This window comes from Amphibalanus amphitrite, unplaced genomic scaffold, assembly GCF_019059575.1.
Source record: "Amphibalanus amphitrite isolate SeventyFive unplaced genomic scaffold, NRLGWU_Aamphi_draft 000004F_arrow, whole genome shotgun sequence".
In the NCBI taxonomy this organism is placed as follows: Eukaryota; Metazoa; Arthropoda; class Thecostraca; order Balanomorpha; family Balanidae; genus Amphibalanus; species Amphibalanus amphitrite.
In genome coordinates, this window is record NW_024881501.1 from 2,342,071 (window position 1) to 2,368,351 (window position 26,281).

General features: G+C 48.9%; 2 protein-coding genes across 3 annotated transcripts in view; one reads left to right on the forward strand and one right to left on the reverse strand.

The window, feature by feature from the left end:
• Positions 1-14,644, reverse strand: part of LOC122371589 (cyclin-H-like) — a 41,507-nt gene extending 26,863 nt beyond the window's left edge. Inside the window, exon 1 of one of the 2 annotated variants that reach the window (XM_043348315.1) lies at positions 14,598-14,644. The gene's annotated coding sequence lies outside the window, so the exon portion shown is untranslated. Of the gene's footprint in view, positions 1-14,433 lie in introns of both variants that reach the window. The other variant, XM_043348408.1, reaches the window with a different exon arrangement.
• Positions 129-25,926, forward strand: LOC122371517. The gene is made up of 6 exons (XM_043347931.1): positions 129-395; positions 19,027-19,159; positions 20,564-20,723; positions 21,464-21,609; positions 22,620-23,145; positions 23,438-25,926. Exons 2-6 carry the CDS (start codon positions 19,070-19,072, stop codon positions 23,539-23,541), a joined length of 1,026 nt encoding a protein of 341 aa, XP_043203866.1. The 5' UTR covers positions 129-395; positions 19,027-19,069; the 3' UTR covers positions 23,542-25,926.
• Positions 25,927-26,281: the final 355 nt, after the last annotated feature.

Sequence of the window (26,281 nt, forward strand, 5' to 3'; positions counted from 1 at the left end):
AGTTTGAGATGAGAGGTGAATCCTCGAATCACATATCTGCGCGCTTCTCTTGGTGCCTTGCTTCCGGTTCATTCCTTCCTTCCGAATCCGGTGGATTCCCGGGCGGCGGGAGACGGGCGTTGGTGTCTGTAATTATACCGTGGGTGTATAGGGCTTTGGCGGGAGAGGTGGTTGGTGATTGGGATTATCTGTCCTTGTATACCTATACCTGGTGAATCTAACGGTTGAATTGCGTTACTTGTCTCATTCCGTCTGTAATTCAATAAATTTGCGTTCGAATTGTTAAGTTGATGTGTAATTTATTTGTTCTACCTAAGAAGACGCGGCAAGTGCAATAAAAGTCAGTGATGTCAACTTGAGTGGCTCCAGGACGAGACACTGACCCACCGCTCATGGTACCTACCGTTTTTTATTCAGAAGCATTGTTAAGACTTAACTGTATCATTGTAGGTGGTAATTCAAAGTTTGCTGCATTTGCTTTCTGCATACTTGCATGTTAATGACACGTACGTGGGTATTCTCTAAGCAGATGTCGACCAAGCTGCCATATCTAGTTCGGTTAGTTTCAAGTTTGTTGACTTCCAATAGCAACATATGTACTAGACAACATGCGCTCTGATTCCTTGAATTGGAGAAATTCATTTGTATATGATGGATTAAAACGCCGAAACCCCCCAATGTTTCGTCTTATTCACTTTTTCAAGGGTGATGTACCTATCACCTTGAAAAGTGATATAAAATAGTATAGAAGTGTATAAATTGATATAACTTATAAGGGTATATACCTAAGGGTATAAAGTGATATATAAGGGCTATAAGGGTGATATATCAAGGGTGAAATATCACCCTTGAAAAAGTGGGAATTCTTATAGCAGGCGTCTCATATGCTGCCACTGGTTTGGGAAAAGTCGCTAGATTCGTCAGGTCTAGAGATATTTCTACAATTCGCTACATAGGGTAATTACATAGCGGTTATTTCAAAAACAGAGTCAGTTTTTTCTGGGGGGGGGGGCAAGGGGGGTACAAGTTACAACAGATAACTTGTTTCCCGAATCCCGGGAACGCCCGATCGCAATCAGGCTTGCAAGGGCGCGTTGGGAAGCGTTCGAGTAGACAAGCCCAATGGCTAATTAGTAGGTAATGCGAATTATCATCGGATACTGGGGGAAGGTGCGTGGGGGGATTGCCTCTTGACTGATAGCTCGGGAACGGCTGATCGAATTCGAAGCCAGGCTTACAAGACGACGTTGGAAAGCGGTGGGGAAGGTGCGTGGGGGGATTGCCTCTTGACTGATAGCTCGGGAACGGCTGATCGAAGCCAGGCTTACAAGACGACGTTGGAAAGCGGTCGAATAGACAAGCCTAATTAGTAATGCAAATTATCATCGGGATACGGGGGGGGGGGTGCGTGGGGGATTGCTCCCCTGACCGATAGCTCAGGAACGGCTGATCGGAGCCAGGCTTGCAATGCGGCGTTGGAAAGCGTTCGAGTAGACAATCCTAACTAGTACCACCCCCCCCCCACACACACACCCCTCCCCCTAGTATCCCGATGATAGTTTGCATTGCTAATCAGGCTTGTCTACTCGAACGCTTTCCAACGCCGCCTTGCATGCCTGGCTCCGATCAGCCGTTCCCGAGCTATCGGTCAAGGGGCAATCCTCCCCCCCCCCCCCAGCATCCCGATGATAAATTGCATTACTAATTAGGATTGTCTACTCGAACGGTTTCCAACGCCGCATTGCAAGCCTGGCTCCGATCAGCCGTTCCCGAGCTATCGGTCAGGGGGCAACCCCCCACGCACCTCCCCCCAGTATCCCGATGATAGTCTGCATTACTAAATTAAGGCTTGTCTACTCGACCGCTTTCCCGCTTCGCCTTGCAAGCTTTGCTCCGATCAGCCGTTCCCGAGCTATCGGTCAAGGGACAATCCCCCACGCACCCCCCATCTCCCAAGTATCCGATGATAATTCGCATTACCTACTAATTATAATTAGTAATGCGAATATCAGCCATTAGGCTTGTCTACTCGAACGCTTTCCAACGCGGCCTTGCAAGCCTGACTCCGATCAGGCGTTCCCGGGAAACAAGTTATCTGTTGTACCCCCCCCCCTAAAAAAAAAACTTACTCCGTTTTTTGAGATCACCGCTATGCAATTACCCTATATAGCGAATTGGTAGAAATATCTCTAGACTTGACGAATCTAGCGACTTTTCCCGAACCGGTGGCTTAACTACAGATTGCAATTGAGCAGAAAAATATTGTTTGTCTTAGCGCCCAAGCGGCCTCCATGAAGTAAGCTGTTGGTCGCTTATGTGGTACCTGGGCTCTAAGAGAGCTCAAGGTAGATCCCAGCTACGAGTATTGTTCTCAATGTCGAGAAAAGAATATGAAACATGACACCGGCCCATACCTCCCGGGCCATGGCCCATACCTCCCGGTGTATTTCGATGAATCGAAAAAGCGCATGATTTGTTAAAAGTTATCTCGAGACAAAATGTTTGATCCGAGATGCCTAATATCAGGCACACTATACAGGCGAAAGGCGATATCATGTACACAGAGTGAACAACCAGGTCTAGCCACTGCCCACTGGAAGAAAATTGCAATTTCACAAAACCGGCCCATACCTCCCGGGTCTCCCCTAAGTGAAAAATCCACCTCTTTCACTGTCTCGGCAACTCATTTGGCAGATTAAAACCTTTATTCCAGGTTGCCAAAACGGTAGTTTCTTCACTGAGCTGAGACTGAATACCTTATTTTTTTGCAAATATTTTCGTTTTGTTTTTCGTTGAAAAGGCCAAGGTCTGAAAAATAAGTGGCCTAAAACCGGTGAGAAAACTAGATTTAGGGGTACCCTAGGTTGATCTCTATTATGGTTCAGCCCCCCCCCCCCAGTCTGGAAGAAGTTCCCGGGCCACTGTCAACGGGGCGCGGGTTAACGCTCTTTCGAATGCCGCTTACCGCGTGTCGCTTCGTGGCCCAGGAGCCGAGTTAGACGGGGGGGGGGGGTGACCCCCCAGGGGTCAGCACGACACGGAAAACTCAGACCACCAGCACGGCGCGGGCTAACCACGCTGGTCGCTGCTATAGCTTTATTAAGGTCGTTTGCTTATCATCTTCGGTCATTGGCTGAGAGCAGCGGTTTTTGTTTTCGATTCCGATAAATGCAAAAGCTGCTAAAAGCTATCAAAGGTCGTTTTATGTTCCGAGAGAAAGGTTTATCCCGCAACCGCCCCGGGGGGGGGGGGGGGGGGTTGGATCCGACCCCCCTCCGTTTTTCTCGAATAACTCATGAACCGCTTACGCTATCAACTTGAAACTGGGCATACCTTCTCCCCCATCAATTTGACGTCTCCTGTATGATTTTTAAGAAAAATTTTCTTAAATTTTTTGAGATATATCGATTTTAGTGATGTAACTACATGGCGTTTTCAGTCAAAAAGTGGTAAATGCTGAACAAATCGCCAAAAATCAAGGTTTTAAGCAAATTGCAAATTAAATACATGAATCGACGCAGCTCAACGAGCTCTTTAAAATCGCTATCTCGGATTTTCCATAAAATACGTTTTTCACCCCAAAGAATTCAAAAAACGATATTTTTTTAAACAGCTTATAAAATCCAAAATTTTGAGATTTTCCGAAAAACCGGGATACATGTTATAGAGCTCTATTAGAAGATTAGATGTCCCAAATTTAAACTTTCTATCTTGATTTTGACCCCCAAATTGTAAAAAATAGCTCCAACATGCATAGGGCATGGTGACGTCATAAGCGTCATAAGCATTTTCGTGAATTAGAGGCACTTCTGAACATCGCATGTAAAAACAAATGACACCACTAGATTCCTGGGACAAAACTCGTTTAGAAAAGTGCATTTTTATGTCAAATAAAAGTACTCGGCTATTCCGGACAGTTTCGTCTATACAGTTTCGTCTATACAGTTTCGTTTAGTGATTACCGCTGACGAAGTGACAATAATACAGTCACGAAACTGTCCGGAATAGCCGAGTACTTTTATCTTATTTCTATATACTTGCTGAGAACTTTTATGTCAAAAATAAAAAAGTTGAAAAATTTACTTTTTTCTTAGCCCTCGTTTAGTTATGTATGGTATATACGATTTTTTATGCTTTCAATGCACACTTTTCACCAGCACAGTGGCTTGGGGTCACATATAATATAACCATTACCATCGGATTCGGCGTGAAAAATAAGCCATAAAACATGTGTCGCACGCCCATGTAGCAGAAAGTGAACACCGTGACCTTTCGTGACCTGACCTGACCTTGACCCGTACTTAGTATGACCCCTATACGCACATGGTACCTCAGGGCCTATTTTAAGACAATTAGACTGGGGTGGCCAGGCAGTGGTGGCGCCCCTGTCTCTTGTGTGGGCGCCCCCCCCCAAACTTTCAACTTTGCTTCCAACCAACTTCACCCCATTGTTCCTTGTAAATAAATATAAATGTCTCGCCACGCCACTGCCCCGAGACGCTCTCCAGATTTTGAATCGCTTATAGCTCTGTACCTAATGCCAAGAAAGATGCATCGGTAACCAGTGTTGTAGCTAATTTATAGGCGGCGGAACGGGGGAGGGCACCTGGGCACCGTTCCCCCTTTGATTTTGGCATTTAACCGCGCCGGGCCGTTGCTCCGCCACTTCCGCGCCGGGCAGAGGGGGTGTCTGAACACACACCCCCTTCTAACTCGGCTCTTGGGCCATTTAGCGACACGCAGTAAGCGGCATTCGAAAGAACGTCAAAAAAGGACGAAAGCACTTCGGTCATGTTTTGGGTCAGGTCAAAGGTCAGGTCACCAGAGGTCATCAATATTACTGAGAACCTCATCGCTTTTAAGAAAGCGCGGGCTTTTGCCCGTCGCGTTTTAAAAGAGGCAAAGGCTGTTTCATGGCGCACGTACGTGAGTTGCTTAAACCGTTTTACTCCTACGACCCAGATATGGGCACGCATGAAGTGCATTGAAGGCCGGTTCAGCTCTGTTCCGCTTCCGGTTTTAAGAGTGAACAACACGGACATATCCCACCCTTTAGACGTCGCAGAGACGATAGGCCGTGCACTCTATCAGCGCTGCCGAGGAGAGCCGTCCTCACGACCTGCACCAGCCGCCGTGGACTTCAGCACAGCTGAAAATTTGATGTACAATGAGCCTTTCTCCATGGCTGAGCTCACGTCTGCCATCAGCTCGTTGCGCAGCGTCTCAGAAGGTCCGGATGCTGTCCACAACGACATGCTCCGTCATCTCCCCGCAGTTGCCCTCGAGGCGCTGCTAGCAACCTTCAATTCGCTTGGGAGACTGGCACTTTCCCTGAGACCTGGCGGGAAGCCACTATCATTCCTATCTTGAAGGCTGGCAAGTCGGGACATGACCCTCTCCACTATCGGCCCATCTCTCTCACATCATCGCTTTCAAAGCTGATGGAGAAGATGGTCAATGTGCGTCTTAGCTGGTTTTTGGAACATCACGGTGTTTTTACAAACGCCCAGTGCGATTTTAGAAAGCATCGCAGCCCTGTTGACCACATTTTAGCCCTCGACACCGAGATACGCACCTGTTTTACTGAAAAGAAGCACCTTGGAGCACTGTTCTTTGATATTGAGGCGGCCTATGATACAGTGTTACGACACAGAATACTTTCCAAAGTACACAAGTACGGCATACGCGGCCGGATGGGCCTCTTTATTAAAGGGACCCTCCCACCTTAACATTAGATTTGAGTTGAGATAGCCAAAATGGGGTCCCTGGCTCACAATTACCGGTTTCGGCACTCACAACATCGAGAAATGCCTTAAATCGGAAATATTGAATTTCGAAATTGCAGCATTTTGATTCAGAGGGGCTAATGCTTAGGAATACCCCTCTGAATGTGTGACGTCAGCGCAAATATCTAACGATTTTTAAATGTTTGACTAAAACGTTTTGTAGCACGCGGTGGTATATGCTATTTGCGCGCAACATCTGCCGCAAACGCCGCACCTCTAAAATAAAGTCGCTAGAAACAGCGGAGATCCCAAAAAAGTAAACAAAAGTAAAAGTCTAAAATCTTGAAAACCGTTGAATATTTTTCGATGAAATTTGGTAGATATTCGTTTTCGCTCTTTCTGAACCGAGCGACATCACTTTCATGCCAATTCATAAACTTTTTTGAAGGTGGGAGGGTCCCTTTAAGAACTTTTTATCGGGTCGTCGGTTCAAAGTCCGAGTTGGCAGTAGTCTTTCGAGCAGTTTTACTCAAGAGAACGGAGTTCCCCAGGGCGGGGTGCTTAGTGTGGCTCTCTTTGCAGTGGCGATTAATGACATCGCTGATGATCTGCCGGTCTCGATCGGTAGATCGCTCTTCGTGGATGATTTTGCCATTTGGTTTGCCGCTTCAAGCGCTCGGCATATGGCCAGACAGCTGCAGCTTGCAGTGACGCGGTTGGAGAGATGGAGTCGTGACAACGGTCTTCGTTTTTCAACAACGAAGACCGTCGCTATGCACTTTTGCCGCCGCCGCTGCGGCGACCTTCCCTTGGGAATCCAGCTCTATGGACAGGTGATTCCTACTCGTCCGGTGGCGAAGTTTCTTGGGATCTTTTTTGACAGTCGTTTAACGTATAAAGAACATTTTAGAACGCTTCGGGAACGATGTTTTAAATCCCTGAACGTTTTAACCCTAGAACGCCTAGGGGGGGGGGGGGTTGTATCAACCCCCCCCCTGAGGTTTTTTCGAAGTGCACGCTAAACGGTTTGTCGTAGCGGGCTGAAATTTTCAATACCCTCTGGGGCAACCTTTGCGCATCTTTTGCCGAAAAAAATTGATCGGGTCATGTCAGGTCACGGAGTTATGACGTCATAAGAGGTACAGCCTCCGGCCGACAGTTACCAAACGTGTGCGCCGAATCCCTAGGTTTTCTGCCGGTGATACCCACATTGTTTGATGGATCATGATGAAACTTCCCATGCATGTTGGGGCAAGCATTGGCTATCGTGTGGTGCAAGAAAATTGACCGGGTCAGGTCAGGTCACGGAGTTATGACGTCATAAGAGGAACAGCGTCCGGTACTATTTTTGAAAAGCGCCCGAACCACTATTTTGCTAATTCTTGTCACCTCAATGGGAATATGCAGCAATATTAGCTTCTATAAGGAGCAAATGGACCTTCCAAATCCAAAAATACAATCAGATTTCAAAAATTTAAATTTTGATTTTTCGAATTTCTGCCGCCGACTGTGACCTTGCCGACTTCCGGCGCTCCCAACGCGCCATTTTTAGAGCTAGGGAAACGAAATACATACCAAACGATAGAGAATTGATCAAGGAACACGATAGTGAAGGTTTCAAGTCGATATCTCCCACCGTTTTGCCGCAATCGCCGCGGAAAGTTGAAAAAAGTCTATTTTTCCGAAAATTTGACCTTTGACCGGTCAAAAGTAGGTCAAATGTTGACCTAGGACCAAAAAATATACCACCAATCGCGAGATCTCGTTGAGAGCAATCCGTTGGTTTTTTTCCGCTAAGCTCTACGACCTTCCGTTTCGAAACGCCAGGGGGGGGGGTGGTAACAACCCCCCCCCCCCCTGGTCGTTCGTGTTATGAGAAATGGCCTGGTCGTGCGAGGGTTAAAATGTGTCGCCCGCACATCTTATGGTGCGGACCGCAGGACCCTTCTTCTATATCGATCTATTGTACGATCGAAGCTAGATTACGCTTCTTTTGTCTACGATTCAGCGAGTGAATCTAGCAAGAGGGTCCTGGATACAGTCCATCATGCAGCACTCCGAGTAGCCACCGGAGCATTCCGCACCTCGCCCAGGAGCAGCATTCTTGCTGAGGCGCATGAACCGCCACTTTCACTCCGCCGTCAGATGTTGGGTATGCGGTACGCGCTGAAACTGCGCCAATTTCCTATGCACCCGACGTACCCATACGTTTTTTCACGGCATGCCACCCGATGTAACGGAAGGTTACGACCCTCGTTCGGAGTGCGCATGAAAGAACTGTTTTCAATAGCTGACATAGCATTGCGTAACGTTCGTCGTACCTGGGCTGCGCCCCCTCCACCGTGGAAAAGTGTCAGTCCACAGGTGGATCTTTCGCTTTCTGCAGTTCCAAAGGGCAAGTTGCTGCCTGCAGAGGCACGAGTCCGAGCCTTGGAACACCTTGCCTCTTACGATGGTTTTATTCCTGTATTCACAGACGGCTCTAAAACACCTGAGGGAGCGGGCTGTCTTTCGTCGCTGGCGACGATACTCGTTCATTTTCGTTGCCATCTTTCGCCTCGGTGTTTTCATCGGAACTTGTTGCCATCGAGAAGGCTTTGTGTTTTATTGAGGTATCGGACGGACCTTTTTACTTGATTTTTATCGGACTCCCTAAGCAGCCTGTTGGCCCTACGGAGTTTTAATCCAGCCGACCCGATCGTTCAAAATCAAGACATTTTAGCTCGGCTTCAGTCAGTAGAACAATCGGGTAAATCTGTTCAGTTCTGCTGGATTCCCAGTCACGTTGGCGTTCATGGCAATGAGCTGGCAGACGCGGCTGCAAGGCGTGCTGCTGCAGCACCCTGCACTCGTCGGTTGCCATTGCCGGCGCGTGATTTTTACCCTGCTGTACGATCTTTTACTCTAACGGAGTGGCAGGCAGAGTGGCGCCTGCGTGGAGGCAGGAAGCTCCGAGAGGTGAAGCCGACTCTGGAGCATTGGAGGTCTTGCTCGCAAGACAACAGGTCAAACGAAGTGATTTTATGCAGGCTCCGCATCGGTCATACGTATGCGACGCATGGCCACCTTCTCCGCGGAGTTGAGCAGCCCGTTTGCGGCGGGTGCGCCGTGCCTCTCACCGTCGCCCACGTGCTTTTATCTTGTCGACGCTTGGAACCGGACCGGACTCGCTACCTGGGCCGCATCGCTCCGGATATCACCGTCCGCCACTTGCTGGGTGACGAGTCACCCTGGGTTTTATCTGGCAACATCTTTTCCTTTATCCGTTCAATCAAATTCCAAGTAATCTACTCGATCTGATACCAAACCAACTAGTCCATACGTCTATTCTAATCTAGTCCTTACGCCTAGTCAGCTGTCTTTTACGATACGCTTGGAGTATTTTACCCTTCTTTGCTCTTTTTAACCAGCTTTTAGGCTTTTTTAAGCCTTTTATTACGTCGGTTTTCTTGTGACACACTTGCTTTACTTGTATATAGTTATGGGCGCAAAATGACCTTGTAGTCGGCGCGCCCTTAAGCCCCAATAAACAAACAAACAAAAGATAAAATATTGGCTATTTCAACATTTTGGAAACTGCCAACGGGAACCGTTGGCAGTTGGCACTCGGGAAGCGTAAGAGCTAAAGCGCCGCGAAAAAACTCAATCGATAGCTATTTTACAGGCCTTTCTGTAAAATGTTTTCAGATTCGACCTCAGGTCAACGGTTTAGCCTCTAGAGGGCAAAGACTCCAAAAATAACCGCGTTAATTAAGTGTTTTTCTTCGGCAATTAATTTTGACTCAAAAGAGCTACGACATTACTTTTCCCAGCATCGTGTTCATCTCGTCGAGACGCGTCGAATGAACAATAATTTGACTTTGAAAGGTCACATGAAAATTTGACCTCAGGTCAAGGTCATGACCTGACCGGAAAAAGTCATGTTACATATCAGTCGATCCACATCGTTGAGCCGAACACATCTAAGGCGTTTTCATCGCTCTAGCATGCCTCTATCAGAAGTTATTAGCAAAACAATGTTAGATACTATTCGTGATCTGAGATGACCTCGGGGACATGACGAGGGATCACAGGTGCCATTTTCCATTTCAGTGTGTCAAGTTTGCCTGCACCCCGATGTTTGAGTGTCTAGAATGGCGTTCGTGCAAAACAGACGCCTTTCAATTTTCTCCCATTGACTTGTAACCCGCGCCCCGTTGGGCTCTGCCGAGCAACGCGCCCCGTTGGGGGGGGGGGGGCATTTTGCCCCCCCCCCTAAGATCTCGAGAACCACGCAACGTAGCGACAAGCGGCAAACGGTGTTGGATAGCCCTATCAGGGAACTACCTTGTGACCCAATTTTATTGACCTAGGTCAAACCGATGACGTCACAGGTCAGGTCAAAGGTCCAATTTTCACCGTTTACAGGCATTTCAAGAAATACGTTGTAAAATCGAGTAAAATGCATTTCATTGAAAATCATCGATGGGGAAATGTTCTTCAAACACATATTTTGCTAGTTGAGGTCACTGATACCAGGTCAGGTCACTGAGGTCAGGTCACTGGGGGGTCACAATATGAAAGTGTCGTGTGATACATGTTTTATGGTCCATTTTACATGACAAATGCGATTATGTGGGTCAGGCAGCCTTTGGGGCCAGCTTAGGTCACGTTTTGGTCAAGGTCAGGTCAAGGTCAGGTCAAGGGCAGGTCAAATAAGGTCAAATTTCAAAGTTGATATTTTGCATAAAATGGGTATCGAATCGACGCAGCTCGTCACGGGGAGTTCAATGGTGGTCTTTGTTTTGCCGTACGAGGTCTAGAATCGCTAAAAATTGAGTTCAAAAATTTGACGTCATCATTTTTGAACAGTTTTTTCGTTATAACTTGGCCAAAAAACGAGATATCGATCTGAAATTTGGTATGTATATAGAAGAGCGCAGGGACTATCACATATATTCCGGTTTTTCGAAATTCGGAAAAATTTTGGATTTTATTTTAGTTTTTCTTAAAAAAAAAAATTCTAAAATTTTTTTGAAATTTTTTGGGTCAAAAACCCAAAATTTTGAAAATCCGAGATAGCAGTTTTGTAGCGCCGCTTTTTGTCTATTAGACCATATAAAGAACTTTGAAATTGCTTGATAACTGTAGATTTGGTGAGCGTTTCAAGATTGCATGTTTTTTGCTCGTTTTTGCTCGAACATGACCTCAGTTTGACCTCAATAACTCCTGACCTAAGGTGACCTAAGACTTGAAATTTGGTGTGAAGGTGTCAAATTGATGCCCTGAAAGGTACTGAAAATTTGGCGGCGCTGTGCGCCGCCGTTTTCTTGCTATTCAGGAAAAACCACAGGGGGGGGCAAAATGGCCCCCCCCAACGGGGCGAGGGATAATTGAGAGGTCACAAATTTACCTGACCTTAGGTCACCGATATCAAAATTATGAGATATATGTTTTATAGATATTGCTACTATTATCAACCGCTGAAAGTTTCAAGGCAATTGTTCAGTCGGTGTAGCTATGACGAGCATTCTATTTTTGTTTTCTGAGGTGAGGTCACTTGGCGTGACGTGACCTAACCTTGAGCGACCTGGGGCTGAAATTTTCACATGTACGGAAAAGATGCACAAATAGGTGTGCCAAAAACGGCGGAGTGGTTGGCGTCCCAATCGTGTCTGGGCGCCCCAATGTTGATAGAGCTCTTCAGTCGTGGTAGGGTGCCCTATTACCGGTAATGTGTCCCAATCAAAGTAAGGCGCCACAGTTGCGGCAGGGCGCCCCCAGTAGTGAGAGGGCGCCCCATTGGTGGTGGTGGCGCCTCAGTGAGCCCTTTTCCCCCTGTCAAGCTGAGTTACGCCTCAAGAATGTGTCGCCTCCGTGATTGTCGGCAGCTAGTATCTGGGCAATTCCACGACAAATCACCTAATTTTTTTTTCCAATTGTTTACCATGACCTCTCCGATTTTGCTCAAATTTGGCATGTAAGTAACCTATGGGCACTACTTCGTCCCAGTAAATTTTTAGTCTCTAGGTCGCAGGGATCATGAGATATGGGTCATGCAAATTTTTAGGTTTTCCGGAACATTGAAATATAAAGTATTTTTTATCTCTGCAACGGTTCACCGGATCAAAAAAAGTTATATATGAAATAAGAAGCGCAAAGGCTGGTGCGTCTAGCAAAAATGTGAACGAAACCCCAGGGTCATTTTTTGACCCTTTGACCTCGTGACCTTTTCTTGATCCCGTGACCTTTCAAATTTGTCCTATTTTAAAAATTCTGATTTTTTCTATCAGAGATGTCTTATCCATGCTCTTAATAGTGGTATGTGATTTGGTTGGTATATCGGACCCGTTGACCTCAAACTGAGGTCAACAATGTGGTCATGACCTGACATGAAAATGACATCTGCCGAGAACGTCGAGAATCATAGGCAATATGGGTGTCATATGAAAGCTTACTTCACGGAGAATACATTGGCGGTGCTTTTGAGTAGGTATGGGCCCCGGGTCAAGGTCACATTAGGTCAGTGACCTAACACAGCATTGTGTTCTTTGAGTTTGAAGGTGGCGTATTTTATTTGTTTGGTAAGCCCAGTGATCAGCACACAATAAAAAGGAAACAAAATGTTATAAAACACCGTCTGTCTTTATTCAAAAAGCACAGATAAAATGCATTCACCCATATACACACACTCGCACAAACACACACACATACATACACCTTGTTCGAGGAAGATATTTCAAACAAACCTCAGTAACACACGCGGTGTGAAGAACGAGTCTCAGAAGACTAGGAGAGCTTGAAGGCTGCTATGGTGTGGGAGTCGAGCGGTACAAAGCGGTGAAACGTCCTGGTACCTTCTACCTACCCTTCACCGTGCGGGCACTTATGAACCGTTCTCTTTCATTTTCGTCTTCGTTCCTGCTATTTGCGTTGCCGAAACGAAGAAGAAATGCATTTTATCGGTAAGGTGGTCCTCACAGTATTACCAATACCATCGCATACGCTTTTGCCATGCGAGGTGGCAAAAAATCCACTCACATTGAACACCGAAATCCTCGGCATGATGACATATATTTGCAAAATTGTATTTGTTCTTGTACTGGGACGCTGCTCCGTCAGAGAAGTATTGTATTTTTTAGTCTTGGGCATTCATTTGAAATGTGGGGAATAACCACTGCCTGAAATGCCGCTTCAGCTCCCGCGTCAGCTCCCGCAACGCAAATAGCAGAAACGAAGACAAAAATGAAAGAACGCTTCACAAGTGCCCGCATGGTGAAGGGTACCAGGACGTTTCACCGCTTTGTACTGCTCGACTCCAATACCATAGCAGCCTTCAAGCTGTCCGAGTCTTCTGAGACTCGTTCTTCACAGCGCGTGTGTCACTGGGCTTTGTTTGAAAGAACTTCCTCGAACAAGGTGTATGAATGTGTGTGTTTTTGCAAGTGTGTTTATATGGGTATATGTGCATTTTATCTCTGCTTTTTGAATAAAAAAGACGTTTTATGACGTTTTGTTTCCTTTTTATTGTATGCTGATCACTGGACTTACCAACAAATAAAATACGCCACCTTCAAAGAACACAATGCTGTGTTAGGTCACTGACCTAATGTGACCTTGACCCGGCCCATACCTACTCAAAAACACCACCAATGTGTTCTCCGTGAAGTTAGCTTTCATATGACACCCATATCGCCTATGATTCATGACGTTCTCGGCAGATGTCATTTTCATGTCAGGTCATGACCACATTGTTGACCTCAGTTTGAGGTCAACAGGTCCGATATACCAACCAAATCACATACCACTATTAAGAGCATGGATAAGACATCTCTGATAGAAAAAATCAGAATTTTTAAAATAGGACAAATTTGAAAGGTCACGGGGTCAAGAAAAGGTCACAAGGTCAAAAAATGACCCTGAGGTTTCGTTCACATTTTTGCTAGACGCACCAGCCTGTGCGCTTATTATTTCATATATAACTTTTTTTGATCCGGTGAACCGTTGCAGAGATAGAAAATACTTTATGTTTCAATATTCCGGGAAACCTTAAAATTTGCATGATCCATATCTCATGACCCCTGTGACCTAGAGACTAAAAATTCACTGGGACGAAGTAGTGCCCATAGGTCAACTTGCATGTCAAATCAGTGTCCTAGGATTGGAAAATTTGGGTGCAAAGCAGCACCCAAGTCACCATGAATTTTCCACTCTTTTTTAGCTTATTTGAGGATAATTTTCCACTCCCTAAAAAACTTTTGTCAATACATCAGCACTTAAAAAAAGAAAAAAACATGTGTAAATATAGACAAAAGTGCACCCCATGTTGACATGTCTCTTGAAACCTTGATCCTCAGGGCAATCCTTACCTACTGCACTCCATCCCAGCCAAAGGCCATCCTTCAAGTCCAAGATCGTCATCATGTCAACTATGAATGGAGGGAAAACTACTGATGGAAGCTGTGCCAAAATCACTGTTCCTGTGATGTGTGTTGTAGAGAACAAATTTTTATATAACCATAAATTTGTGCTTGCTTATTTTTTGGCTATGACAGCCTATTGATATAAGGCTGTCAGAAATAGCCTGTACCTGTTGACAGACATTTAACCTGTAAGTGTATTTGGAGCTAAATAAATCCATGTTAGGGTGAGAAAATGAGGCAATATTGTCATTGTAATGATATAGGTATATGAGCCGTGGAATGCGATTGCACTCAGTTGCACTCACCTGCCTTTCTACTGAACAGATAAAAAAGAACTAGAATGACATGTTCCTCAATCCTCAGCAACCTACACCAATAGAAAACACATTATCTAGCATTCACATACATAAAAGCAATCAAAACTATTAAACATTCATCAGATCAGCAACTTTGGATCGCATACACTGACACTGCTCAACAACCAAACGCTGCATATTTTACAGTCACAAGGGATTGTTTACATGCATTTGCCAGCTGTTGTTTGAGTGTCAAAGATTTTGATTGCCATATGAAGTTTTCCCTTACATATGGGTCATTCAACGAAGGTTACCTCTACTATTTAAAAAAGAATCACAGAAGAGAAGCTGCTGCTAAATTCTATAGTTCCGAGTGGTTTATTCACAAAAACAACAATATCTCTTGAATTTCACCAGAAATCCAAAAGTTTGACTTATTCGCTCATGCAGATTACTATCTTCTATATCCCTGTCAAGCTTGAAAAGAATCTATTGTGTAGTTTGCATTTGCGGAAGGGAAGTGTGGTAATTGCTGTTAACACATGCAGCAAAATTGCAGGCACTTGGCGTGTTTGTGATGAATTCAAATAGACATTGATGACCATCATCAGAAACGGCAAACCGTTTTTTATTATTTTGAGGGTTAATACTTCGAAATATTGTTGATATATACAAGAAATACGCCCGGATACCAAACACCGCAAAAAGACACCCAGGAGTGGAAAATCCACCAGCTTCAAACAACAAATTTTTTCGTAAGAAGATCACTTGAATGTGAGAGAACGCATTTTTTTTCTATCTGTTAGAGTGATTTGGTTGCCTTCCGTGACTTATTTTTTGCGAAAAACACAAGAACACTGGCGGATCCAGGCTTGCGTTTTGGGGGGGGCCAACTCATGCAGGAGCCAAACCTAGGGTACCCCCAAATCCTGTTTTCTCATCGGATTTAGGCCACTTATTTTTCGTCACAGCCCTGACACTATGAATATTTTTTTTTTACTAAAAATAAAAATATATAAATGGTAGCCCACCCGACCCATGCCTTTATATTACTTTGCAAACACTTACCATTGCTTTTGTCGACCAGTTAACCCGCTTCGAGTCAGTGCTTGGGTCCCTTTGCGGGCCGGGAGGTGGTAAAACACCCCCTGTCTAACTCGGCTCCTGGGCCACGCACTGATTGAACTATGTTTCATTATCGTTTGGGGGAGGGGGCAAACGGGCCACTTTAGGCCTCTGGGAAGGGGGCATGACCCTCAATGCCCCCTCCCTGGATCCGCCAGTGTAAGAGACCATTGGAGCTGCAGTTGGGTACCTCAGACGTCAGGGTACGCCCTCAGATGTATAGGACTCGAGTGGAGACCTCTTATGCTATAGTGGACTGAAAGGACCCAAAGGAGCCCGTCTAGGGCTCCCGGAGATAGACGTGGGCCCTCAGGAGCCCGCCAGAGCCCCCAATAAGGGATAAGTGAGGGATACCAAGTGCCTGCAATTGCATATTGCATAAGCCATAACGTATCAGTGGCAGATCCAAGGGGGGCCACATGAGTCATGACCCCCTTGGTGCCCGGGGGCACCACAGGCCTGTCAGGGGCACCACCGACCTAGCAGGGGCACCGGGCACCACCAGCCCGCCAGGGGCACCACAGGCCTAGCAAGGGCACCACGGGCCTGTGAGGGGCCCCGCAGGCTTGTCAGGGGCACCCCAGGTCTGTCAGGGACACCAGAGACCTGCCAGGGGCACCACCGGCCTCGCAGGGGCACCATGGGTCTGTCAGGGGCACCAGAGGCCTAGCAGGGGTACCATAGGCCTTACAGGGGCACCACCGGCCTTGCAGGGGCACCTTGGGCCTGTCAGGGGCACCATAGTCCTGTCAGGGCCCAGGGGCACCAGCGGCCTAGCAGGGGTATCACAGGCCTGCCAGGGGCACCACCGGTCTAGCAGGGACACCACCGGCCTCGCAGGGGCACCATGGGCCTGTCAGAGGCCCCACCGGCCTCGCAGGGGCACCACCGGCCTCGCAGGCATCACGGCATCACGCAGGGGCACCTTGGGCCTGTCGGGGGCATCACGGGTCTGTTGGGGGCACTTTAGGCTTGTCAGGGGCATCACAGTCCTGTCAGGTCCCAGGGGCATCAGCAGCCTAGCAGGGGCACCCTAGGCCCGCCAGAGGCACCACAGGCCTGCCAGCAGTAATCGCCACGCACTTTCAGAATGTGGATCGCTCATGATTGTTCAATACAATACAATACAATACAGGGTCCAGGGGCACCACGGGCCTGCTGTCAGGGGCACCTCAGGCTCCCGTGCCCCCCCCCCCCTGGATCCGCCAGTGATGCCACACCACGCGAAACACCGCCAACTACCAGCTGCCGCGCCATAAACACGTGCCAACCAGTCTTTTTTTGAAGGTGGCAACTCCGCTCGCGCAACTTTTGACTGACCCTCACTGCTACCATATTGCCTCCATATTATGCTGTGGAAAGCTTTTCTTCACCAAGTGGCTAAAAACCTCCATCAAGGTGTATTTTCTTAGCAATTTTTCTGACGTTTTGGGGGGGGCCAAACAGGCCACTTTAGGCCTTTGGGGGGGGCCATGGCCCTAAATGCCCCCCCCTGGATCCGCCAGTGCACAAGAACACGATCGCCACGGTCGGAGCGGCTTAGCGGAGAGCTTGACCGGAGAGGGAGGGAGGGAAGAATGACCTTGAGTAACGCAAACATACAATTCTTGCGCATTTGTGTCGATTGAAGTTGGTGTGAAATCAGCCAGCTTGTGTTATTTCATCTTTCAAAATTATTATCAGTCTTCGATAGTAGGGTCAGTTGTTCCGGCAATATGAGACAGAGGTATTTGATAGGCATTTCAATTTGATTGTCTTTGTACAATAGGTAGGTACCTACCAATTCCCACAGCTAGCAGCTACCTAATAGGAATTACCTTTTTTGTATTTAGTATGAATTTTATGTAGCCATTCAGCATTGGCACATCACTTGGAACTCTCTAGCCCCCTTTGCAGGGTAAATGCCCTTTGGCCTTGTGTAGATGAAAAACAAATTGCTGAGAAATGCAGGTTTTCATTTTTAATAGCATCGTCACCAATATTAGGTGCTATGCCATACTACTAAGTTAAACCTTACATTGTCCACTCCTCAAGGTTTTTAGTTTGTTACGAAGACCAAAGTTATTGGTGACAGCAATCATAGCTTCAGGCGTCAATTGTTGTCGGCTGTGCCCGTAGGTGGCAGTTATGAAGCTCTATGTTATGCCTAATTTTCCACTCATTTTGCTCGTTTTTGGTCTGATTTTTCCACTCGACACCCTAGCTCAAAACCAATTCTAGGACACTGTGTCAAATTTGAGCAAAATCGGAGAGGTCATGGTGAACATGCCTAGGTGATCTGTCATGGAATTGCCCATCTGTGGGCTGACTTTTCGGCTGTTTTTCACTGGGGTGGCAAAGTAAGACTACTGGGGTGGAAAATTGCACCACTGGGGTGGGTTTTGCCACCCCAGTTTACATGTTAAGATAGGCCCTGTGGTACCTTCACTAGGTCTATGAGGTCATTTTTGGTGAGTTTCGAGCAGCAGCTATCGATTCCGCTGTCCGTAAGCCTAATCATGCAAAACCCCAGAATTTGACCTTTGACCTGACCTTGACCCGAAAGTTGACCGCAATCTTAAAATCTTAAGAGTGCTTTCGAACGCCGCCTCGCGGTGCTCGATACGACTATTGGTTCTCGAGATGACGGGGGGGGGGGTCGGATCCGACCCCCCCCCCCCCAGGCTGTCTTGGGTACGGAAATAGCCCAGGCGGTGCCGGGTTAAAGTCCTGCGACCTCGTACTAATTCAGGCTCACTTTTTGCCATTTGCTTAATCGCTTGCTTTTGCCAGCCATGCCGACTATTCACAGACTTGTCAGTGGTTTATTGATCTGTTGTAAAACACTGTCCAGCACCGAGTTATTGCTTCTTTCTGTGTTTTATCCTCCAAATGTACTGCCAAGAGAATACCATAGGTAAACGGTTAATTACCTACACATCATCCTCAGAAAACCAAATAAATCTCCGTATTTTATGTTGTAACTATACGCCTGTAAGGCCATCCAATCGACCGGCGGGATAGATGGCTAGACGTAGCTTCATGACGCTGTTTTCATGCCTGACTGGCGGCGCCGATGCCACGAAACTTGAGCTTTCAGGTCAAATTACCGGCGGAGCGCCACGTGGGTGACGGGGTTGACGGGACGGGGTGGGGGGGGGGGGGTGGATACAGGACAGTCGAGCCGGACAGTGCGGTGCAGTGTGCTGCGCCGTGTAGTCGGGACGTCCGGAGCGGTGCCAAGGCTCGAGGACCTACAAACGTGCCTGCGACTGTCCTTGTTTCCTGGACGGTCACTGTAGGCTGTGGATTGGCTTCCTTATGCGCAACCTCCGCTTTATAATTGATTTTTGGGGCGTTAATGTACCGTGTTGCTTGCAGTTTGACTGCCCTTAAATGCCTGTTGATGTGAAAATGTTAAAAAGCAACAATGTAATGACATGCCAGTGCCACACGTGATTTGTGGTGAACTGCTCTAATTGATTATTTTCTTTTCAGCTCGATGGGTATTTCCTTTGAAAGAGTCGAGAGGTGCTGAGCAATGGGTTCAATTGAAGATAGCCAGCCACCATCATTTGAGGACCTGGGAATACCCATAGTTTCACATACTCGTGTTACTGCGTTGGGAAAGGTAAGGCGATACAACGTTCATTTTGGCATGTTTTTTGTGACGTAATGTGCAGTTTTTTGTAGCACAAAAATACCAAACTTAACTTCCAATAGAGCTACAGCGCCGCGGAAAAGCGCATTCCATAGCCCTTTTACAGACCTTTCTGAGTGCCTATTGCCTCAGATTTGAGCTCAGGTCAACGGCTTAGCCTTCAGAGTGCAAAATCTGTAGAAATAGCCATTTTCACAAAAAAATGTTTTGTGGCAATAACTTTTGATTCAAAAGAGCCACGACATTACTTTTGGCAGCATCGTGTTCCTCTCGTCGATACGCGTCGAATGAACTATTTGTTGACCTTTAAGGCCATTTTGAAAATTTGACTTCAGGTCAAGGTCATGACCCGACTGGAAAGGGTAATGTTGCATATCAGTTGATCCGTATCGCCGAGCTGAACATATCTGACGTGTTTTCACCGGTTTAGAGCGTCTCTATCAAAAGATATAGCAAAAAAAAACTGCTGGTGACCGTTCCGTTCATGACCTGAGAACACAACTGAGAACTCAGGGGTACACAGAGGGGTCACAGGTGCATTTTTCCGATTCAGTGTGTCATGTTTAGTTATGAACCGATGTTTGAGAGGGTCGTGGATGAAGTATTCCTGGATAGGACACTCCCTATTTCCCAACACTAGCGCCGGCGACCAAGCGGCCGCCCTGGTGGCGGAGCGCCGAAACATCGGCAGATAGTGCACTAGGGTAACCCGTTTTTCCAAAAATATTAAAAAGTTCATGTTTCCGCCCCTGAATCACGTTTCTGGCCGAGCCGAGCACAAAATACTGTTTTTTGTTTGTTTTAAATTCTAAATTTGAAAGCCCGTCCCAAACCAAAAAGGATGGGAAAATGGCTGATTTTCGCGAGTGTTGCACTTCTGGAGATATTATTCTAATGTTAGTGATTTGGGTGTGCACTAGTGAAGGCAGTAATGCCTAGTAGTAGTGTGTGACCCTTCTTCATGGCCCTCTGACCCTTGTTCCTACATCTTTGAGCAAATCTCTGACTGTTATTGTACAAGATTTGAGGAGGTCACTTCGGTATTGGTGCCCCCTTTCAAGAATCAAGGGGGGGGGCACGGTGACGGTGCCCCGGTACCCTCACGTTCCGCTGCCTATGTTTTGTAGCAAAATAGCCGAACATGACCGCGACATTTCCGGCCTATCATGTCCATGGCTGAGCTAGGGAATTTTCGACACAAATTGGAATTTGGACACAAAAGGTTAGTGCAGCAGAAGGGTTGTAAAGCTTCATGCCCCCAAGTCTAATGGTTATAGCATAAAAACGGGAGAGGGGACTCCCCCGTCACGCGCGGGTTGGACTATGGAGAGTAGCGCTGAGTGGTTTGACGGCGGCTGTGCCGCTGGCCGCCAGATCCGCTCGCTGGCCAGCCTGGACCGTCTGGAGTGGGCGTTCCTGGTGGGCTCGCTGCTGGCCACCCTGGCCACCGCCGGCCTGGGCACGGCCCGCCTGCTCAGCCTGCCGCCCCAGTCCGACGACCGCGTCTTCGTCTGGCTGCTGCTGCTCACGGCAGGTGGGTGGCGGCCGACACTGGTGCAGTGCTACTACTCACGAGTGTATGGTTAGTGGTTACGTCACTGGTGCAGTCCCAATTTGAATTGACCTTTTTGTGGTCATTGATTAATGTTGAGAAACCGTGAAGATGATTTAACGAACTATGCTGATGAACTGCTTATTACATATTTTATTACACAGTGTGGCTAAATTCATTTTACGTTAGGGGGAGGATGTAGAAAAAAGGCCGAAAAAGATGTCGTTATTTTCATAAAACTTGACTTCGACCCTTTTTAAGCACTGTTTTTATTTATGTCACGAGAAAATGATGTAGAAACATTAAATACTGATAAAATGTTGAAGACATTCTGATATTCGGGATGTCAAATGAGGTTTTTAAGTCGGGTCACATATTTGAACATTTTGGTTATTCGAATGATTGTCTTAGTGTGTTGTGAGAGTTTGCGAGGTTTGTGTTGCCCTTGCTCCTAGACGTTTGGGTTCGAGGTTGTTATTATAAGTCGTGACTGCCGTGTGGATGTTTTTATATACATTTTTAGGATGTCATTATGCTTTTCACTATGGGTGAATTTCCCCGCAACATTACAATTCTGGACACACTGTTATTACATTTCTGTCAGATTGTTACTTGTGTATTGACGTTTGTATCAGCCCTTACCTCCTGTTAACGTCTCGAGGTGAAGCCCCGTTGGGTCGCCGCTGTTATTGAGGTGTGACGCCGGGCGCGTGCTCCGCCAGGGTTCGCGCTGGTCTACTCTGTGAACGGCGTGCTGCGCGAACAGGTCTACGAGCTGCTGGTGTACGCGCTGACGGCGGCCGTGCTCGCCGTCTACGTGCTGCTCAACTACCTCGACCCGGACACGCCCCGCGGAGCCATCAAACTGGTGAGCGTGGCGACCAGGTCACGGCGCGAGCGGCGACCAGGTCACGGCGCGAGCGGCGACCAGGTCACAGGCGCCCGGCCACAGCGCGTGCGGCCGTGCGGCGGTGTCTTAGAAAGACCATATTGTCTCTGTTGCGACATACGAACCTATATATCGAAGATGCCCTTGAACCTACCCGAAACCTCGTCCGATATGATTTGTTTTCATTACGAACGAAATGTATCCCATTCCCGAAATGTATTACCGTTACGAAATGTATCCCATAGAAACATTACACGATTCGCACATTTGCCTACGAACTCTTGCCTGTGCAAAGTTAGTGTTTGCGAACTTTTGCCCTGGTCCCGCTCTGTGTGACGGTGTTCCTCTGTGTGTAACTGTGTGCTCCTCTGTGGGACAGTGTTCCTCTGTGCTCCCCAGGCCGGGCTGGTGGTGGCCGTGCTGTGCTCTGTGTGACGGTGTTCCTCTGTGTGTTCCAGGCCCGTCTGGTGGTGGCCGGGCTGTGCTCTGTGTGACGGTGTTCCTCTGTGTGTTCCAGGCCCGTCTGGTGGTGGCCGGGCTGTGCTCTGTGTGACGGTGTTCCTCTGTGCTCCCCAGGCCCGTCTGGTGGTGGCCGGGCTGTGCTCTGTGTGACGGTGTTCCTCTGTGCTCCCCAGGCCCGTCTGGTGGTGGCCGGGCTGTGCTCTGTGTGACGGTGTTCCTCTGTGCTCCCCAGGCCCGTCTGGTGGTGGCCGGGCTGTGCTCTGTGTGACGGTGTTCCTCTGTGTGTTCCAGGCCCGTCTGGTGGTGGTCGGGCTGTGCTCTGTGTGACGGTGTTCCTCTGTGTGTTCCAGGCCCGTCTGGTGGTGGCCGGGCTGTGCTCTGTGTGACGGTGTTCCTCTGTGTGTTCCAGGCCCGTCTGGTGGTGGCCGGGCTGTGCTCTGTGTGACGGTGTTCCTCTGTGTGTTCCAGGCCCGTCTGGTGGTGGTCGGGCTGTGCTCTGTGTGACGGTGTTCCTCTGTGTGTTCCAGGCCCGTCTGGTGGTGGCCGGGCTGTGCTCTCCGCCGCTGGTGGTTCTCGCCGTCACCCTGGCCGGCCGCTACTGGCAGTGCGGCGAGCTCGTGTTCCGCACGGTGGGCGCCAACCCGGCGCTGCAGCGGGCCTGCCGGCGAGTGCTCACTGCCCAGAGTCTGCTGAAGCTGGACGCGCAGCTGGCGCTGAGCACGGCGCTGCTGGTGGTGCGCGCCGGCGGCCCGCTCTCGCCGGCCGAGACGGCCGTGCTGGCGGCCGGCGCGCCGCTCAGCCTGCTCTGGTGGGCGGCCGGGTACGCGGCGCTGCGCTGGGAGTCGGCGCGCGCCGTCCGCTGGCTGTTGGCGCCCACCGGCCTGCTGGAGCCGGCCTACATCGTCTGGCGGCTGGCCACCGAGCGGCGGCCCGACGGCGTGCTGCTGCAGTGCGAGCGGGCCGCCGGCGCGCTGGCGCTGCTCGTCCGACTCCTGCTCGTCATATGTCTGCTCTCCTGCGCCAACAAGTTCGGACTGGGCGTCAGCGAGCACAGTGAGTGGGGAGGGCTGGGAGCTCGGCACAGCGAGTGTGTGCTCTGTGTGTGTGTGGGGGGGGGGGACCGGAGGGCCCAGGGTGGTGAGTGGGGGAGGGGACGTCAGCTCAGCGCACTGAGCCCGAGACCAATCACAGTTTGTGGGGCTGTCGAACGATTAGAGTTCCTGGATTCCTTAGGTGATCTGACTCTGTCCCTGTCTGTCTCTGGCCCCGTCTGTCTCAGTCCCTGTCTGTTTCCGCCCCCGTCTGCTTCCGTCCCTGTCTGAGACTGGCGTCTGCCTGTCGGCAGTGTACCCGGCGCGGCGGCCGGGCGGCGGCGACCGGCCGCCGCGGTACGGCTCGTTCGGCAGCAGCGGACAGGCCACTCCGCGCCGGCCAGCCGGCTCCCAGTGACGGCCGGCGGCGCGCCCTCCTTCCCCGCAGCGTTCAGGTACTGTCCGCCGCGTCCCCGTCAGCGGCTCCGCGGCCCACACTGCAGCCCGCCACCGCCGGGCGGCCCACACTGCAGCCCGCCACCGCCCGGCGGCCCACACCGCAGTCAGCCACCGCCCGGCGGTACTCACCACACTGCAGCCCGTCACCGCCCGGCGGCTCCGGGGTGTCCACGCTCTCCGCTCGACTTCCGACCTACCCGAGCTGAGTGCCCGGCTAATCGCCGTCGCGTCGGCCGTCTCCCCGATCGCTCCTGTCGCTGGTAGAAGTTCTGGGAAGTTGTAGTGCTTCTGAAAACCCACAACAGTCGGCTCCAACACACCCATCCAGTCGCTCCAGAGATACAAGTGGGCGACAGCCGGTTTGAACATTCAGCAGGGACACCTCATCACAAGGGCATGTCTTATTCAGTGTGATACGGTATTGAGTACTTTCAGCATTCTTCTATATTGTCAGACTTTGCAGAGGAGGCGCGACAAACATGTGGGCGGGCGTGTCTTTCTGCCTTGTGTCGCCCGAGAGGATATCCGTGCCATTTTTGCTGTGGTTTATAGTTGGTGTCATGCTTGAATTGCTGCAGATTCGTCGCTAGTGATACATAGCCTATACACCATCTATTATTATAACTATAGGTACAATCATCAGTGTTATGCTTTGAGATTACTCATTAAGATACATATTCATATAACCATGTCTGGTATTGGCCAGTTTGTTATTTTTAACCCTTAGGTACCTACTTTTACGTATGTGTGTTAACTTTAAGGCGTTATTAATTGGTAAATAAACATTGTTTACTTACCATCATTACACATTATTCACTACTTACATTCATAAGTTATTACACATTTCTACTGAATTACTTTGCCCATCCAATTCTTTTGTGCTGTGATGGCCAGCAACGTATTTCTGAGCAAAGAAATGTACCCTCGTTTTTGCCACTTTGTTCATGTTATGGAATACTGCTTATTGTTCAAATACCTGGTTCATATTATGTTACTAGTCTAAGTTGCCTGTGCTGTTTGAAGGTCGGCGCGCCCGTTGTGCGGCGGCCGGCGATGTGCGGACGGGGCCCGGTGTCTCTCCCTGCCCGGGTGGTCGCTAACAGAGGGTCTGTGGCGGCGCCCAGGCCGCTCCCTGCTCCGCCGTGAGCGGCAGTGGCTCCTCGGGTCTGTGACGCAGCCGTCGGGCGCTGGGATGGTTCCGTGCCGGGACCGGTGTGTTCGTGTCGGGCCCCGGGAGAGTTGCCGTGTCTTTCCCTCCCTGGACTGATCTTCGGCTGTTTGCTCCTCAATTGCTTTTCGTACGTTTGCATGTTTTTTTTTCAATATGGCGACACTTACTAAACGTTTGCTTCTTCGGCTCCGAAGCAAGTCCAGCAGGGTACCGAAACACGCGCCGCTGAAGGCCGTTTTCGTTTCGGGCTGCCGATCACACTCTGTTATCATTAGCACTGCTGTCTGCCGTGGCCAGTGGCTGCTCGGGATTTTCGTGTGTTGTATTCGATTCACACAATCGCTTTACCTTCATCATACAATTGGAAATTCGTGTTTGGGGACAGTGTCCGTAGAGTGAGGTAGCGCCTTCATCCGCTGACCAATGTGGAGGAGTCGCTATTCATTATCCTGACCAGACTTAGCCATGGGTTTGCCTTCATTGCATTACATCACATTGCATCACGACTTGCCTCCCCCGTGTCCTGCTCGGGAGTCGTGCTCGGGTGCATTGGCGGGGCGCGCGGTGATCGTTTGGGTCACCCAAGGCTGTGTGCGCGTCCTCTATACACCCTCCCGAGACTCGGGGCTTTCGGCCGTCCACAGCCAAATCAATGTCCACTGGCAAATTGGACAGTCGACGGCTGACTTGGGACGGAATCGCCGCCACTGCTTTCACTTTTAATAAGGACGAGTGTATTTTGTACTATCTAACTTGCCTTACATGTGTATTTTGCAGTGTTCTTGCTCTCAGATGCATACACGCTTTGCTTATGAGATTACGATGCTCATGTTTTCCAATGTATACCTGTCAATACATATTCTCACTATGATGTGCTTGATCCGGGTGTAGTTGTTCCTGGACGACAATAGCTGGTATGAGATCGACTTTTGAGAGTCTGGGATATTGCTGAATTTTACGTATGATGATTGTTGTCCTTTTTTTTAGTTCCGCTTCAGTTTGTTTCTGCTTCAGGCAGACGTCTGTGCTGCGATTGCTTCGAATCTGGACTTCCCAGCTGAAGTGATGCTTACTTGCTTGTGACCGCCTCATTTTATTCTTGACATTTTCGAAGCAACCCATGCTAAGGCTACGAGAGTCTGTATTCCTCCAATAAACAATCGATGCCTTTGAGTGTGTTGATGACGATTTTTCAACTTCAGTTCTTCATGGCGGTACGTTGATACCACCTCCAATGCTATGCGTCGCTGCTTGATTTAATCCAGGTGATTTTCTTTGGGCTTGAAATGGGACTTGGCGGCATCATCATAGTCTCTTTTCTCGTTTGATTTTCAAATTAATGGAAGCGCATATCTAATACCAACGGTCCCATCTGCGGCGAGGAGGCGGACCGGCCGGCCCACATCCTCCTCCGCTGCCCCGCTCTGATGAGGACCCGCCTACAACTCACCGGCAGTATCCATCCGGACTTGGAGGAGGTCCGGGAGACCAGAGTGGTGGCGGCCCTGGCGGCCGCCGCCCGCCGTCC